The sequence below is a fragment of the Monodelphis domestica genome, chromosome 4 (assembly GCF_027887165.1).
Source record: "Monodelphis domestica isolate mMonDom1 chromosome 4, mMonDom1.pri, whole genome shotgun sequence".
Taxonomy (NCBI): domain Eukaryota; kingdom Metazoa; phylum Chordata; class Mammalia; order Didelphimorphia; family Didelphidae; genus Monodelphis; species Monodelphis domestica.
The window spans coordinates 350,862,540-350,881,328 of record NC_077230.1 but is presented as its reverse complement, the minus strand read 5'-3'; the positions used below and the strand labels follow the sequence as shown (position 1 = coordinate 350,881,328).

Genomic DNA, 18,789 nt, shown 5'->3' with positions numbered 1-18,789 from the left:
ATTCTTAAGTCATTTTAATCATGTCTGACTCTTCATGACACTTTTCTTATGCAACATGGCTAACAGAAATATTTTGTGTGACTACACAGGTATGATCTATAGGAAATTATTTGACTTCTTATTTTGACTTATTAAGGGACAGGGAAGGGAGGAGAGAATTAAGGACTCAAAATTTTTTAAAAAATGGAACATTAAAAACTGGGTTTATATGTAATTAAAAAATATTTTTTTAAAAATCACTATCTCCCAAAATGCATGTCAGCATTTCTGGTAGCTTGTCATAACAGTAAGATTTAATAGAACTAATATTGCTTTAACTTCAATACTTAAATACTCAGAAAACATAATTACCTCGAGAAAAACTAAAATTTTTGCTAGATTGCTTATTAGATCATGAAGGAATGTTTTGTTGTATTAAAAAAAACATCAAACCTGGAGTTTTAAAAAACAATCTTTATTTCATTAACAGTAAGCATAAATCAAAAGCTTGTATTATAAAACATCATTTTAAATTGTTTTTCTTTAATAAAAAGTTGACAAAGTGTCAATAATCAGGATACATCCCACATTCACTTCCCATATTGGATATGCCAGCTATTTCTCCCATTCTATTCTCTCCCATATATGCAAAGCTTCCCCAATTGTTGTAGCTGTTATTCACCTCTCCTTGGTTCTCTGTGCCATGTGCGGCTGAAAAATTGCTGAAGTTTTCCTGTAACACTTGGTCATATTTGTTCATGCTGATATGACCTTCAGAGACTCCTCCGTAACCCTCATTCAGCTCCTGGCTAGGTGGAGTGCCATAAGTAGACTGATTTAACAAACTCATGCCTCCTCTCATTTGTGGATCATAAGCACTGCTGTCTGCCTCGGTTGTAGAATTCAAGAAGAGCTCTATATACCTGTGTTGCATGTTTGCTTTGTCTTTAGACATAGCTGCCACAGCATCTTCGTGAGTAGCAAACTCAACATCTGCTTCTCCAGTCACTCTGCCATCAGATCCAATTTCAATGTATGCTCCTACTGGTTTGAGTGGTGAGAAGAAATCACAGATATCATTTTCAGTAGCTTTGTAAGGTAATCCTCTCATGTGCACATAATGACCTGCTGGACTCTGGTGGAAGGTAGACCAGCTGTCTCCATAGCTGTGACCAGACATCGCCAGATAGTAATTAAGGTATCTTCCAAAGCAGTAATCATCATTATACCAGTTGTAGTCATCATAGCCTCTGTATCCAGCTTCATAGGCACCACATCTCATTCCTGCAAACCCAACTCCTCTACCTAGAGTGCTATAGCCTCTGCCTGCCTGAGGTCTGTCATAAGGACCTGGACGCTGCTTAGCCATTAGCTTTCGAGGAGGATCATAATGGGTCTGAGCTTCTGCCTGGCTGCTCTTGAAGATTTCAATGTACCTGTGCCCTATTCTTTCCTTGTGTTTCTTTAGAGCCTTTTCAGCTATTTCCTGTGAAGCAAACTGCACGAAGGCTTCGCCACTGTTCCTCCCTTGGAAGTCCACTGGCAATGTTATCCCATTTGGCATGATTTCCAGCCCTGAAAAGAACTGAACGATTTCTTCCTTGTTACACCTAAATGGGAGTCCCCTAAGGCGCACAAAGCCATCACTGGCAGTATCAAGACTATTTGGAGCAGTATGCTTCAACACCCAATCCATTTCAATGTTGTTTGACTTGAATACTTCCACATATCTGTGTCCCATAGTTTCTCTATCTTTTTTCAAAGCCAGTGTGACTTCATCTTCAGATTCAAGTTCAACAAATGCCTCTCCACTTGGTCTGCCCTCTCTGGTATAAATGAAATGAATGCCTGCTGCCCCATTTTGAATTTTGCATTCTGAGAAGAATTGTTGGATGTCACTGGCTGAGCATGACCATGGCAAGCCCCGGACCTTCACCACAAAGCCTTCTTCTCCTTTGGTGCTCAGCATCATCTTGTCTAGTTAGTGGCAGAAGCAGCTCGAAATGCAACTGTCTGGATTCTTGACTTCAATGTCTCTGTAAAGACAAGTTCATTTATTTAGTTGTTTCTAGGGTTCTTTAAATAAAACATCATTTTATCTGTTAAAAGGGTACTCTAAACAAAACATTTTAAGCTGTATTTACTCCGTCAACTTCTTTTTCTTGTGTTACTGATATATCAAGCATGTCTAGAACTAATACACAGTAGTGGTGATAATGGAGAAGTTTGCTTTTTTTGTTGATCTTATTAGAAAGGCTTCTAGTTTTGTACTTTTACACATAATACTGTTTCTTGCTTTTGGAAAGCTAGTAATCATATGGAAAGAACCATTTCTATGTTTTCTTTTTTTTTTTTAAACAGGAATGGGTCATGTCAAATGAATTTTCCCATCTATTGATATACACTTTTAAAAATTGTTCTTATCATTAATATGGATTGTTTTGTATATAGTTTTCCTAATATTGAAGCAATCTAATATTTGTTTGATTCCAACCTGGATATAAGCTTGTTATATATTGTTTTAGACCCTTTATTTATATTTTATTTTAAATCTACTTCCATTCTCCAGTGTTCATTAGAGATAGTGTTCTATGGTTTTCTTTCATTGCTCCCTAGTTTATGTGTAAAGATTTTTTTTTTAATGCCTACCTTCTATCTTAGAATCAATACTCTGTATTGGTTCTAATGAAAAAGAGCAGTAAGGGCTAGGCAATAGGTGTTAAGTGATTGCTCAGGGTCACACAGCTAGGATGTCTGTGGCCAGATTTGAACCTAAGACCTCTCATCTCTAAGCCTAGCTCTCAATCTACTGAGTCACCTAGTTGTCCCCAAGATCATCTTTTTGTATAAAAAGAATTTGATAGGATTCATTATTTTTCTATTTTCTTAAGATGATTTCTATTATAATGGATTTGGTCTTTGAATATTTGGTAAAATTTACTTAAAATTCATCAGATCCTTAGATTCATTTATTTGTTATTATTCATTTATGGTTTGTTCATTATTCATTATGGTTTTTCTGAGATTTGGTTAGAGACTATCATTTTATTAACCTAAGTATTTCATATTTTTGTAAATATGCATCTATTTCATTTAACTAACTGGTTTTATTAATATAAATCATTCTTTTTAATTTTTTTATCCTAGTTTGTTTTTCTCTTTACTTTAAATTAATTATTAGCTAATATTGATATAATTTATGGCTTTTGTTTTTAATAAAATGCCAAATACCCCCTAGGCCTAATTACTAATTAAATATTTTTCCTCACTTTTATTATTCTTGTCTTTGATTTACAGAATTTCTGTTTTGGTATTTAATTTTATAAAATGATTTTAGTTTTTAAAATTGTATTTCTAATTCAATGATCTGTTATTCCTCCTTTTTCTTGATGAAAGTATTTAAAGATATGAATTTTCCCTAAAAATTTATGCTGATATGCTGCCTGCTTGTTGTTGTTAGTGTATTTAATGAAATTATTTAGTATTTCATTGATTTGCTATTTGACCCACTAATTATTGAAGGGTTTTTATTTTTATTAGTCCTAGTCTTTATTTTTAATTTTTTTCAGTGATCCTTTTGTATATATTACTTTTGTTGCCTTGTGGTAAGACATGTCTAATATTTCTGCTTTTCTACATTTGTTTATAAGGTTTTTATGTTTTAATAAGTAGTCAGTTTTTTATGAATATGTCATGTATAACCAATAAATATGTATACCTTTTTATTCTCATTTAATAATCATCAGTAATCTATCATAGTTAACCTTTATATAATTTAGTTTGTATCCTTTATTTTTTTCTTGTTAATTTTTGAAATTATATATGTTTAGATATGAAAAAGGCACAGAGTTTTTACAATATAGGGTAAAAAAATAAACCTCTTACCTTCTTAGAATCAATAGTAAGTACTGGTTCCTAGGCAGACAAGTGGCAAGGGCTATGAAATTGGGGTAAATGACTTACCCAGAATCACACAGCGAGGAAGTAGCTACGGTCAGAATTTGAACCCAGGTCTTCCTATCTCCAGGCCTGGCTCTCTATCCACAGAGCCACCTAGATAGATGTCCCTATAAATATAGTTGTCTATAGTTTTATTGTCTATTTCTTTTATTGTCTTTCTCTTTCTGTGACTCATCTAAGCTTTTCCCATTACTTGCATTCTTTTGTACTGATTATAAACATTTTCTTTCCTCTCAGATTCTCTAGATTTTTGTCATGATATTACTTACTCTTTTCTTTTTTATAAACCTTACCATCTTTGGATCAATATCATGTATTGGTTCCAAGGCAGAAAAGTGGTAAGGGGGGGAGGGGGAGAGGAAGATGGGTAGGAGGGAAGGAAAGAGAGGGAGAGAGAAAAGGAAGAGAGAGGGAGGAGGAGGAGGAGGAAGAAAACTTACAGGTCTGATATCTCCAAGGAGAAGAGAATTCGTCCTCTTTTATCTTCTATTACCAATAAACCTGATGCATTTTTTTTGTACTCATTTGTAGCCTCAGCATAGACATTTCTGTGTTATTTTTACCTCTTATGCTAGATTCTTTAGCAAACCAGGCAGTTACCTGAGTCTGCCTCAGGATACTCTTAACTTTGCCACCATGGAGATTTTTTTTGCAGAAAGATTTCTTACTTAGAAAGTAGTAAGTATTCAGTTAACCCAAAGGTATCCTATGATTGCTGAAGACTCAGTATTCTACAAAAAGTGCTCAGAGAATTTTGGAAAGCATTCTGGCAGACATTAGCATTAAATCATAGTCTTACTACATATACCATAATAAACTCTAAATAGATACATGACTTGGATATAGTCATATTCTAAATAAACTTGAAATCCAAAGTTTAAGATTTATTTCACAGGTATGGAGAGAAGAAATTATGAACAAATGATAAAAATCATAGTGGATAAAACAGATAATTTTTATTACACAAAATGGAAACTTTGGCATAATAATAATTAGAATTTACATACCAATTTAAGGTTTGTAAAATATTTGACAAATATGATCTAATTTTTACCCTTATTACCACACTGGTAGGTAGGTGTTATCTCTATTTTACAGTTAAGGAAACTGAGGCAGATAGAGGTTAAGTGATTTACTCAAAAGTGGTACAGCTAGTAAATGTTTGAAGTCATATATGAATTCAGTTCTTCTTGACTCCAAGTACAATGCTCTCTATCCACTGTTTCACCATGCTATAGAAATAAAACCCATACAATTAAATTTAGAAGAGAAAAAGTTACTTAGGAAAAATTTTTGTAGGAAGTTTCTCAGATGAAGGTCTGATATCTAAAATACATTTAAATTCATTCAAATATATAGGAATAAAAACTATTCCCCAGTAGATAAATGATGAAGGGATATGTATAGATTGCACGCTCAAAGTTAGAGATTCGAGTAGTCAAAAGTCATATGAAAAAATGTTCCACATTACCAATAAATTCAAATGAAGACTTTAAGGTTCCACCTAGACTCATTTGATTAGAAAGGATGACAATAAAGGAAAATGACCATGGATAGAAAAGAAAGCTCAAGAGACAAAAACAATACACTTTTGAAACTCCTATGCACAGTTTATCATACCCTTTAAAAAAAACCCAACTCTTACCTTCCATTTTAGGATCAATATTACAACTGATAGTTTTGTGAAGTGAGAGGTCTGACTCTGTGCCTTTCTCTGGCATTTCCCCAAGACTACAATGCTCTCCTTCCTCACCTTTAACCATTGACCCTCATGACTTCATTCAAAGCTCAAACACAAATATTCCACTTTCTGGAAACAGGACTTTCCCTTCCCCCCTTCCCCCTGAGATTACTATAATTTTCATTCTCTCTAAATTATATGTAAATAGGTATTTGCATGCTGTCTTCTCCATTCAAATGTAAATTCCTTAAACAAGGGGATCTTTTTTGGGGGGGAGGGGAGACTTTCTTTGTATTCCCAGAAGGTAGTACAAAGCCTGGCACCAGAAAGTCCAAAAAAATGTTTGTTGAGGGGCAGCTTGGTAGTAGTGGATAGAGAGCCAGACCTAGAGATGGGAGGTCCAGGGTTCAAATCTCACCTCTAACACTGCCTAGCTGTGTGACCCTGGGCAAGTTACTTAATCCCAATTTTTGAGCCCTTAATGCTCTTCTGCCCAGGAACTAATGTTTAGTATTGATTCTAAGACAGAAGGCAAGGTATTTAAAAAAACATGTTTGTTGACTCATTGCCTACTGTATGCACAGGTACATTTTGCCAAGGAAAGCAATGGGTGCTAGATTTCTCCAGGACTTTTGTGTACTGGCTCATGACTTCCCCAAGAATTCAGCTACAGCCAATCTCACTAGCTAAAAGGGCCTAGACCATCATCACCATGGAACCAAATCAAAACCTTGCTTCCCTTGTAAGCAGGCCTGACCTAATGTGAATATCAGGCTAACTTTAGAATAACAAGTCTCTATTATCCCCTTTGATATTTATAGCCTTGTGAGTTCAGATAGTACAGGTATTAAAATTCCAACAATGTAGGTTTGATTGACTCCAAGTATAAGTAGGTCATGTTTCAATTTTCACAAATTTAAAGGAAAAAGCATTTCCCCAGGAGGAAACTTACTTTGCTATTCTACTAGGAGGCTCAAGTCAGGAGTCTCAAGTCTTCATTGCAGTGAAAAGATATTTTAACTGAATGCTCACATATTTCTGGAAGGTCTGACCATATCAAAGTAAGCCATCCAAGGCCTAAATTCTGCTTCCCCCCCCTAATGTAGCCTATAGACAATTATTACACACCAGGATGAAGTCAAATTATCTTAGTAGCTAAATCCCCAGAGCAGAGTAGTCACACAAGCCATGCAGTAATAGCCATGGCATCAAAATCCAGCTGCCAAAGGGGCAAACAGAATGGTTAGATCAGTCACAATTCCAACAACAGTGCATCAGTTTACCAATGTTCCTTCATCCCCTCCAACATTTGTCATTTTCTTTTTCTACCAAACTGATGGATGTAATATGGTAACTCAGAGTTTTGAAAATTTTCATTTCTCTAATCAAATGGTGATTTAGAGCATTTTTTTTCACATGATTATAGATAACTTTGATTTTTTCATCTGAAAACTGTTTCTATCTTTTGACCATTTTTCAATTGGGAAATGACTTATTTTTATAGATTTGACTCAGTTTAGACTCATTATATATTTGTTGAAATGAAGTCTTTATTAGAGAAACTTGCTATAAAAGAAATTGGTATTACTTCACTATTTATGCTATGTTTAGCAAAATATATTTTTCCCGATTTTCTTTTTTAATTGGGCCTAGTTTTGCTTTTGATTTCTCTGATACTGGTAACCCCTGCCTTTTTTACTTCAGCTAAAGCATATTAGATTCTGCTCTAGCCCTTTATTTCAACTCTTTTCATTTCAAATGTGTCTTGTAAACAACATATTGTTGGATTCTGGCTTCTAGTTCTTTTGGCTATCTGCTTCTGTTTTATGGGTGAATTATTCAACAAATACAAATCTGAGGTGTTTCCTCCCAAATCCCATGGAAAAATGGAAAATACAACCATTTCATAGTTTGATGGACTAACAATGTAGAAATCTCTCCAATCATTTAATGGCTTAATATTGGAAAGTCCCTCCAACCCCTATGAAAGGATGATCTCATCTACTATTGCAACAAATATCAACCAGTCATTCAATGAAAATTTATTAAACTGACACACATAGCAGGCAAAGTGCCAAAAACTTTCTACCTGCCCTCAAGGACTTTATAATCTAGTGGGAGAGATAACATGCAAATATGTACAAAGCAAGCTATATATAAGATAAATATAAAATAATTAACAAAAGACACTAGGAATTAAAAGAAGGGTTGGAAAAAATTCCTGTAAAAGATAGGATTTCAGTTGGAAATTAAAGGAAGCTACAGAAAGTAGTAGGCAGGGTTGAGGAAAGAGAGCATTCCAGTCTTGGGAGATAGCCAGAGAAAAGCCCAGGAGCTGAGATGGAGTGTGTTGATGTTGGAATAACCAGGACACCAGGGTCATTATGGAAGAATTCATGGTGAGGAGTAAGATATAAGAAAAGTGGAAAGGTGGTGGTAGTAGGGGGAAGATTGGTTATGAAAGGTTTTGAATTCCAAATAAAGAATTTTGCATTTGATCCTAGATGAGATAGTGAGACACTGTTGGGATTACTGAGTAAGGGAGTGACATGGTTAGATTTACCCTTTAGGAAAATCATTTTGTGGCTGAACAGAGAATTGAGTTGGAGCATGTAAAGACTCTAGACTGGCAGATCCACCAGCAGACCACTGCAATTGTCCGGGCATGAGGTGATGAGGGACTGTATCAAGGTATATAGTGGTGTAAGAGGAGAAAGAAATGTATTTGAGAGCTGTTGTGAGGATTAAAGTCACAGGCCTTAGCAATAGCTTGGATATGCAGGATGAGACAGTAAGGAGTTGAAAAAGACTCCCAGGTTGTGAGTTTGAGGGACTGGAAAGATGGTGCTGCTCTCTCTACTAACAGGGAAGGTAATACGAGGATTTGGGGGAAGTTAATGAGTTCTGCTTTGGACATGTTGAATTTAATTCTACTAGGTATCCAATTTGAGATGTCTCAAAAGCAGTTGGAGATGTAAGATAGGAGGTCAGCAGAGATTGGGAGAGGATGAATATTGGGAATGCCAGCCTGAAGATTATAATTAAATCCAAGTGAGTTAGTACAGAGGGAGAAGAGATGAGGGGCCCTGGACAAAGCCCTGAGGGACACCATATGATTAGAGGGAATGTGTGATCTGGACAATGATAACAGATCTTGCCACTTGCAATTCAAACACTCCCTTTTTTCTCCCTTGGCTAAGCTCCTCCCTCTCCTTTGAAATGCTCTACTTTTCTTTCCTAAATTGCTATAGAATAACCACTTATTATTAGGCAAGATTTATTATCAGAGTAAGAATACATTCAGAGTTAAAGACTGGAGACAACAGGAAGAGACCAAACATTTTTTTTTCACAATGGTAACAAAACCAAACAATTTTTTTTTTACAACTGATTAAAACAAAACAAAACTGCAACTTCTCTTATCCAAGGACAGCCTGGTTTTCCTCTTACCTATCTGACCATTCATTCCTCAGTCTCCTTTGCTGGATCCTCGTCTAGCTCTCTCTCAGTATCTATGTTTGATAAATCTTGGGAGAGCTTCCTTCAGCTCCCCACTGTTTCTTTCCTAGACAAGTGAAATACCTTAGGAAAGTATTTAAAGATGAAATATCATAATATTCATGAACTTCTTAGCCCGTTCTTAGCATTCTGTTTAGTGTCAGATCTGTTCTCATCCCTTTAAAAACCCAAGTCCTAGAGTCCAGATCCACATGTAACTCAAACATTCCTAAATGCTATGACTTCACCAATCATCTTAATGGACTGATAAGTTCTCAGAACTATAATGTTCTTCGCACTCCATAGAGGAGAGAGAATTAAAGTCCCAAACATGATATAAATAGGGAATATTCAAAACTCTCAATTGGAATATCTTTAAAAGCAGCTTCATTCTTACATCTTATTAAGTTAACTAGACAAAACTGAAGCCATTCTTGTTCACACTATAGAACTAGGCTATTGACTTTGGTTCTTTCTGGATTCAGAACTAAATTGTTCACCTTAGTGAATGAATGGGTTCCTCCATGTTGTTTAGTCTGCAATAGGAGATGTAACAAAGACCCTTACAAAAGCAGAAACAAAGATTCTAGTTCTTTTCTAATGGTCCCTTCCTTTAGTATACATTAGGAATTAGCTCTTTCAACTTTACCCCTTTTTGTGCAAAACTCCTCCTTAGATTTCTCTTTCCTAAACTCACTGGTAATTTGGAAGCCAGAGTCTAAATGTGGTAGCTATATTATTCTATTGCCTTTAAGATCAAATACAAACTCCCTTCTTTGGCATTTAAAACTCTTTAGACTGCTCCCCCATGACTAGAATATTCTTCTTCCTCATCTACCTCTTAGAATTCCAAGTTGCCTTCAAAATACAAATCAAGACTACCTTCTCTATTCTCCAACCCTACAGCTGCTAGTCCCTCTAGGCTTGCACCTCTGCTTATTACCTTGTTTTTATGGATATTTTGCACATATATAACTATTTACACATACACACACACAAAATATAAATAAAGGCATGTGTCAACTCCTCTTAACAGAAAATAGCAATCATATCCCCCATGGATCTTTTATTCTTTAAGCTAACCATTCCCAGTTCCTTCACCTCCTTGGTTGCTCTGCTCTGGGTCTTTTCTAGCTGACCTATATTGGTCCCAAATTGTGTTAGATAGGTCTGACCAGGGTAGAGGCAGTATTCTCACTCCTTATTCCCAGAAGCCATGCCTCCTTTAACGTTGTAATAGATCACATTAGCTTTTCTGGCCACCACATCACACTGCTGATTCTTGCTGAGTTTATAGTTCACAAAAGATCCTAAGATCTTTTAGAGGGAAATGGGTTTCTAACCACACCTCTACCATTGGTGACAGTGATATTTTGAAGCTCTGTACTTCATTATCATAGGATTCATCCCAATGCACAATCCTATCAAGATTAAAAAACATCTTTATTGAAGTTTTCTGTTTCTTAGTCTGCCACATACAACATGTGGTCATCTCCCACTTTCTCCTCTCTGAAAGCCATCCTAAATGACAAATAGTATTTTTTTTTAGAGAGGGAAAAAAACCCAGCACATCTGATTGATACATTGACAAAGTCCAAAAATATGAATGAATGGATAAAGGTCTGAGACCAGGCTAAGGAAATCTCTTTAATATAGGCTTTATAATATAGATTATGGATTATATAATAATCTAATAAAATAGTACAAATAAATAAATAAAAGTTAAAATATAAAAAATCTAATAAACCCGATGTAAAAATAACAGTGTATAAAAAAATAAATTCTTATACCCCCCCAAAAGGTTGAGTTTTCAAGCACCACATCCTCCAGGTTTTCAGCCAGTGAATCTCCTCAGATTTAGAGTATTCATAACTTGAACCCCTTGCTTGTTTTCCTTTCCAAAGAATGATTTTTTCCCTTTCTCCCTTTTAAAATCTTTCCTCCCTAATTCCATGGGAATTGGAATGGCCTCCAGAAATTGATGCAGAGTGAAAGGAGCAGAAGAACCAGGAGAACCTTATACACAGAGACTGATACACTGTGGCACAATCGAATGTAATGGACTTCTCTACTAGCAGTAATGCAATGATCCAGGACAATTCTGAGGGAATTATGAGAAAGAACTGTGGGAGTAGAAACACAGAAGAAAAACAACTGCTTGATCACATGGATTGATGGGGATATGAGTAGGGATGTAGACTCTAAATGATCACCCTAGTGCAAATACCAACAATATGGAAATAGGTCTTGATCAACGACACAAGTAAAACCCAGTGGAATTGCACATATGGCTGGGGGGAGGGGGAAACATTTATCATGTAACCATGGGGAAATAGTCTAAATTAAATAAAATTTTTAAAATAAAAAAACATTTTCCTCCCTTATCCTCACCCATTCCCTTGTAGGTGCCTTCCTTTCTGAGACCAGAGATTCCCCAGTGTATCTCTCACTCCTTTCTATTCCCCTGTTCCCTAAATTATAATGAAATGCCACAGAAAAAGTATTTACCTTTAGGTAGAGTGTCACTAGGTTCTCTTGGTAATGTCTCCTTTTTCTTCCCTGTTGCTTCTACCAGATTTCTGAATTCACCCCTGTCTCCTTGAGTACTTCTAGTCTCTGACTGGTCTTTTTGCTGTCAGTCTGTTGCTTTTTGCATTTATTTGGCCATCCTGTGTTTCCGTTGTTTGGCGTGTTTGAGAAGCAAATAATCCTTTCTATTTTGATTTTCTTTCTAAAAATGTTTCAAACTCTTCTTTTTTATTGAAACACCCATATTTTGTCCTATATGGTTAAGCTCAGATATGCAGAGGGCTAAGTCCTAAGCTCCAAAGCTCTTCAGAGCACAATGATTCCTTCCACATTTTTCTAGTGGGTGGAGAGAGCCTTGCATTTGTATAAATGTCCTTTCCTTTGTATTTGAAGGTCTTTCTTGTTGTATCTGAACTGGGTTGTTCAATTTAACTACCATGTGACTAGGAGTTTACAGTCTTGGATTTTTTTTCTTTTTCTGGAGGCAATCTGTGAATTAGAATGTAATTTTCTATGTTTAGAGGTTCTGGGCTATCCTATTATATCCTTCATTATGGTGTTCAAAGTTTTTGTCCTGTACTGTCTTCTGGGAGACTATTCTATCATCATCTTTGAGATGTATGTTTTGCTTGAATAGTGAGCATTTTTTGGATAGTTTTTTGTTTCTCTTCTACTAGACTATCTTTTTTTTACCTCTGTAACTTTATTGGAAGGTACCCCAGTCTAATGTGGCATCAACTGATAATGATGATTCCTTGAATCTGGACATTCAGCCAGTTCTGAATGCATCTACTTGAACTATTATCTAATACAGGATGGGAGACTTTATCCAATATAGTGTGAGAGACCGGGGTGGGGTGGGGGGCTGGGGGAGTAAATGGGGCAGAATTAAAAGCACTAAGAACAAAATGTATATTTAGATTTAGGTTTGGTATGAGGGAAAACTTCCAATAATTATGTTGTGGTGGGTTTTCACTCACTAGAATTCCTTAAGCATGAACTGGATGATTACTTGTCAGGAATGCTGTCAAAGGGATTCTTTTTCATACTTTCTTAAAACACACACACACACACACACACTACCCCCCCCCCCAACCTTATCTTCCTTCTGGGAATGAATACTAAGTATTCATCCCAAGCCACAAGAATGATAAGGCCTAGACAATTGGGGTTAAGTGACTTGCCTAAGGCCACAAAGCTGGAAGGAGTCCAAATTTGAACCTAGGACCTCCTGCCTCTAGATTTGGCTCTCAATCCAGAGATGCCTCTTTCAAAGGAATTTTTATTCAAGTATGGTTTGGACTAGTTGCACTAGGAAAGCTAGATGGAAAAAAGATAGAATATAAGAGCTGGAGTTAGAAAAACTTGAGTTTGAATATCTTGCCTCAGACACTGGCTACTATTCTGACCCTAAGAAGTCACTAATCACTTTGTGCCTCAGTTCCCTCATCTGTAAAATGCAAATAATAGCAGTTATCACAAAGGATTATTGAGAAAATCAAAGGTACTAACCAGTGTTTTGCAAACTTTAAAGCACTTATATGTTATTATATAATGCAATTATTATTATGATCTTTAAAATGTCAAACAACTCAGAGATTCAGGGAATTTCTACTGAATCACACCTCTGGTAACTTACCTAGGGTCACAGAAGCATAGATCTGACTGTCTTTCCACTATATCATGCTATCTCAACACTCTTGAGAGTGAGAAATCAGGTTCCTAGTATCTGAAGACACAAAGAAGTGATTTTCTTTTTCAGAAAATCCAAAGTTTAGCTAGTACCAAGCTCCCTAGAAAATTTAGGGAATCCCTCGAGTTCATCAATATTCTAATTTTCCCATTTATACTTTCCCTTCTGGGTCCTTGCTAGATTCCCATGTGCTCTTTCAAGAACCATGGAGGCTGAGCATAGACCTGGGACTGAAGGAAGCCAAGCAGATCAGGTAAATCCCTAGGGCAGAGTGGTATCCTGGCCCCTCCCTCTCCTGGCAATATCTTCTACAGCTGTATTAGCCCTGATCCTCCAGGGCTTTCTGTGGACCAATTTAGGGCTACAGCTGTCTCCTACAGGGATGTATTGGCTATTTTCTGCACCCAGAGGAAGAAAGGAAGGAGCTTTCTTGCTCCAAGGTCAACACTTAATAAATTCCTGGCCTGAGCAGTTTCTGTAAAATCCTGGACCACAGTTCCTAGCCTGAGTATGTCTTAGCAAGTGTGTGGAAGGAGAGTGGCATCACCCAAGGAAGATTTCTAGCTCTAGACAAGACTTTGGCTGCACTTCTAGTCTTTTCTGTCCCAAGAGAGAGCATCTCAAAAGGTTTGGGGAGTAACTCAGAAGGAGCCTACTGTCCACTAGAAGCGTTGGCCATATTCTCAGGAATAAAAAGGGCAAGGAAGTCCCCCCAGAAAATCAAGGGGGATCTATATGGGTGTGAAGTCTGGGAGCTGGGCAGGAGTCCATCTAAAGGCTGTGACCCTAGGCATTTTACAATCAACCTGAGGAACAGGTATGGGAGAAAAGAAGATGACTTGGGAAGGGTGAGATTGATGGCTTATGGTCTTAGTGGATTGGGTGAAAGCAGACATGGCTATGGCTGGGTCAGATTTGGGATAATTTTTGGTTTCCACATAAAAATGTGTTGTCCTATGAGTGTTGGGGTGGGGATAGGGTAAGAGGAAGAGAAGCCATGGTAATAATATGGTAGTTAAAGAGAGGAATAAATAACCTCCCAGCTCTAGAGCACTTTAAGACTTACAAATTTGAGGACAGCTAAGTGGCTCCCTGGATAGAGTTAGGTGTGGAGATGAGAGATTCTGGGTTAAAATCTGGCCTCAGATACTTCCTAACTACGTGATTCTGAGCAAATCATTTAAACCCAATTGCTTAGTCCTTACTGCTCTTCTGCCTTGGAACCAATACTTACTATTGCTTTTAAGACAGGGAATGGTTGGGAAAAAAAAAAGACTTATAAAAATTGCTTTCTTCACAAATAGCTTATAAGGAGAGGAGTGTATGGATTTTAATTCCTATTTATAAATGAGGAAACTGAAGACAAATGACTTGCCTGAATTTGTATAGCTTAGTAAGGATGGGAGCAAGAAGAGAACTGAGTTCTCATCCTCATTCTAAGTCCAGGGTTCTTTCTATTGTATCAAGCTGCCTTTCTGTTATGTCTTCTGTTTGCTGATTATTTCCTCTGAGTCCAGTCATATTGGGTCTAGGTGACCATTTTGGATTGGAGTGAATCTTTTCTGAATGAGGAGGTTATGTTTCTATCAGATTATGGGATCCCTGTGACTCAGGACATAGACCTAAAAGCACAATCTTGGACCTCTGGGTAGGTTTACATGTAGTGGTGAAATCAAGTGATAAATGGGGATAGTAATATGAGTTCTGTTATTAGGAAGCTGTTCCTAATAAGCTGTTCCGAAGTTCCCTTATGGGATGAAATGATATAATATTTGCAAAGTCCCTAAGCATAGTGCTTGGCACATGGTAGGTGCTTAATAAATGCTCTTTCCCTTCACCTTTTATTCCAGATAGTTCTAGTTCCAGGGGCAGGTTAGTATAGTGGAAAAGACATTTAATTTGGAGTTAAAAGATTTGAGTTTGATGTTTGGTTCTAGGGCCAGCTGGGTAATACTGGGCAAATGATTCAATATCATTGACCCTCAGTTTTCTTGCCTGTAAAGTGAGGATAAGAATCCCCATTCATTACATATTATTTCCAATATTACATATTATTCATAGTCTTTTACCAAATTATCAAGGATAAAGGAATGGAACTTCCCCCAGTTTCTTTATCTCTAAAATATGTATATTGTTTGGTGTGCTACCTCCTTAACAGAGATCTTAAGAGGACAGCAAATTGTAAACCCTAATGCATGATTTTAATGGGGGGAAATTGTTGTCTTTACTTTTGTCACCCAATTGACTTCTCCTTTCCATCTAATCATGGAGTTGGCGAGGTCTCCCTGGATCATACTGCTATTCTCAGAAGAGGTAGACACAATGCCATTGTACATGATGATTGTACATGTAAAATCAATGTAAATTAGTTTACAAATATTTCTTTTATCTTCTCAACTCCCTGAGGTCAGGGACTCTGTTAGGGTGACTAAAAACACTATGCTAGGAACATTTGGGTATATATAGTTCATTGGATGTCAAAGTTAGACAAGACCTACAAGATTATATGCAAAATGGAGGTAGAGGGGGAAAAACCTAAGAACAATGAACAAAATGAGGAAACTGAGGCTCAGAGAGGAGAAAAGGAGATAAAATGACACAACTGAGATTTGAACCCAGGACCCTTGTCTCTCAAAGCTAGTGCCAGACTGTCCAGCCTTTAGGTTGGATATGAAGACCCTACTCAAGTGCCACCTCCTATACGATGCTTTCTCTGATTTTTTTTTTAACCATTCATTCTCCTCCCCTTCCATCCTTCACAAAGTGTTTGTTAGGGTTAGGGTTTGGTAGATTCCAAATACAGAGAAAAGTAAGTAACTACATGCAGGTAGGAAAACACAGGGTATGTTTAGACTACTCATGATACCCCATTGCCCACAGATGGGCTTTATTCCCTGTACCCTAATCTTTCAGGTCTTTGTAGGCTGGCATTTGCTTCTAGGTAGGGGAAGAGCAGGAGATGAGTTTGCCTGGTATGTAAAGATCTCTTATACTAAGGCCCAACTCTGAAGCTTATGAACAGGGCAGGTGTTAATAGGGTAACAGGTGTTACTCTATTAGTTTGGCCAGAATGGATTGGAAGTGGCTAATACCAGATGCATGAAGCCTCTGTTGTAGTAATCCAGGAAAGAAAGAAATGATTGAAAGACCAAATCCCAAGCTAACTAACTGCCTTTTGTGCTCTTTCAACTCTTAACATGCTTTAAACTTATTCTACTCTGTCTGCCAAGAAACATTTCGTTCTGACTATGGGGAAAATCTGTATATGGTCTTCCTTTGTCTCTAATACCTCAAGGTATAGAAAAAGTAAAATTACTTGCCCACAATACCTAGCTAGTTCTGTAAATCCCAATTCAGAGCCTTATCTCCCAAATAGCTATTTGAATTATTTGTTTCACAGAGTAGTTATATAAAAGTGAACTATTAAAACATATTTGTTGTGACCTGACCGTGAATTGATTTCTGGCTTGGTGTTGCCTATAACTCCTCAGGGAGACCTCTTGATTTCGAGGGATTCCACACAGTTAATAAAGTGCAAACCCAACATGATGAATTCAAGCATGTGAAATATTAGGATCTAGCAACCTTGCATCTGACTTATTTTAATGTCAGTTCATATGTGAAGAGGCTGATAATTCTAATCTTAGGACCCTAATTAATCTACTACATTTATTCCTACTAATAAAATATAAGATCTTGCATGTATTCTCAGGAAACCTAAGAACTGTTGGAACAATGCTCTCTGAGAGATAAAAAAGGGATTCTTGGTGTGTCCCTATAATAAACAATAATTCTATAGCTCCCCCATTGGGTCTTCTCATGGCTCTGGATTTCCTTGAAGCATTTAATTATTCTGCCATGTTTTATTTTATTTTATTTTTTAAAACCCATACCTTCCGACTTCAAATCAATACTCTCTGTATTGGTTCTAATGAAAAAGAGCCGTAAGGGCTAGGCAAGAGGGGTTAAGTGATTGCTCAGGATCACACAGCTGGGATGTCTGAGGCCAGATTTGAAACTAGGACCTCTCATCTCTAGGCTTGGCTCTCAATCCACTGAGTTACCCAGCTGCCTCCCCTGCCACATTTTAAAAGTAGATAGGAGCTTTTGTTAACATCACCCAGTGTGGTGCCCTAACTTTATAAACTCTATTAAAGGTAGATTAGTTTGAATGGACAAAGTAAGGGAGAGAACATCTCTCATGTTCTACCAACATTTGGTGGTGGGAGTGAGCGGAGGTAGCCTAACATGGCATGGAATGTTGCTCTCAGGCCAGTTGTTAAACACAACCAAGCAGGTCTCAAACACTTTCTTCTCACCTTCTTCTATGCTAAGCCATCAAAGCGACCCTTTCCTTAGAACCTTGTCTTTCTCTACTGGATCATCCATCACTGCTCAAGAACCTATGTCCTGGCAGGGCAACAAGGTGGCATGGTAAATAGAGCACCAGGCCTGGAGTTGAAAGGACCTGGGTTCAAATCTGGCCTCAGACATTTCCTCTCTGTGAGACTCTAGGCAACTCACTTAAATTTGTCTAGTTGGTGAAAGTTTTTACTAAGATTTTACTAGACAGAAGATAACGGTTTAAAAAAAAAAAGAATCTGTCTTGGTGTCCGAATAGATCACAGGAAGCCCAGTAGATGTGGAGTAAGGTGAAAGATGACAGGAGAAATTGGTATACCTATTCCCAACAGGCCCAGAGAGTCTCATTCTATTAAGAGGAATCAGTTTGGAAGCTGTGGCATCCATTTCTATGGCCACCACCCTCGTTCAGAGTCTTATCTCGAAACTAGATCATTGTAGGAGACTGAGCTCCAGAGTTTTATTAATGTTAAAAAAAAATACCTAATGTCAATGGTTCAAAACTACCAAGAGGTCTAGTAGAAAGAATGTTAATTTTTTTAAGCCCTCACTCTCTCTCCACTTTTTAGAATCAATATTGTATATTGGTTCCAAATCAGAAGAATGGTAAGGGCTAGGCAATGGGGGGGTTAAATAGCTTGCCCAGGGTCACACAATTAGTAAGGGTCTAAAGCCAGATTTGAACCCAGGAGCTCCTGGCTGCCCCCAAGAGCATTTTATTTTAAGGTAAGTTGCCTAAGGACAAGGATTCTTTTTGTTTTGTTTTTTTAATTCTAGTACTTACCACATTAGCTTGTACATAGAAGGTGCTATTGAATTGGATCCTTATTCTTTAGTTCTGAGTCCCTTCTTATACACTTACAAGATGGTTCCCTTGGATAAGCTACTTCTCATCTTACAGGGAGACCCACAGGGGTTAATGAGATTTGTATTAACTGTCTCACAAAATTGTTGTAAGGAAAGTGCTACAAATATGAGTTGTTATTAATTATTGCTATTATTATCTCCATTACTATTATCATCTCCTACAATCCTTGTTCCCAATGTTGACTTCGGTGATTGTATGTGGACCAAGAAGTCACTACTT

At 37.1% G+C, this 18,789-nt stretch overlaps 1 protein-coding gene across 2 annotated transcripts in view; it reads right to left on the bottom strand.

The window, feature by feature from the left end:
- Positions 1-433: 433 nt before the first annotated feature.
- LOC100017995 (heterogeneous nuclear ribonucleoprotein H-like) overlaps positions 434-18,789 on the bottom strand; it is a 51,524-nt gene continuing 33,168 nt past the window's right edge. The window contains exons 1-2 of one of the 2 annotated variants that reach the window (XM_001371343.4): positions 9,071-9,321; positions 434-2,015 (exon numbers count right to left, since the gene is read on the bottom strand). In XM_001371343.4, coding sequence (XP_001371380.1) covers positions 545-1,951 — 1,407 coding nt within the window. In that variant the 5' untranslated portion in view covers positions 1,952-2,015; positions 9,071-9,321 and the 3' untranslated portion in view covers positions 434-544. Of the gene's footprint in view, positions 2,016-9,070; positions 9,322-18,789 lie in introns of those variants that run through there. The other variant, XM_007491093.3, reaches the window with a different exon arrangement.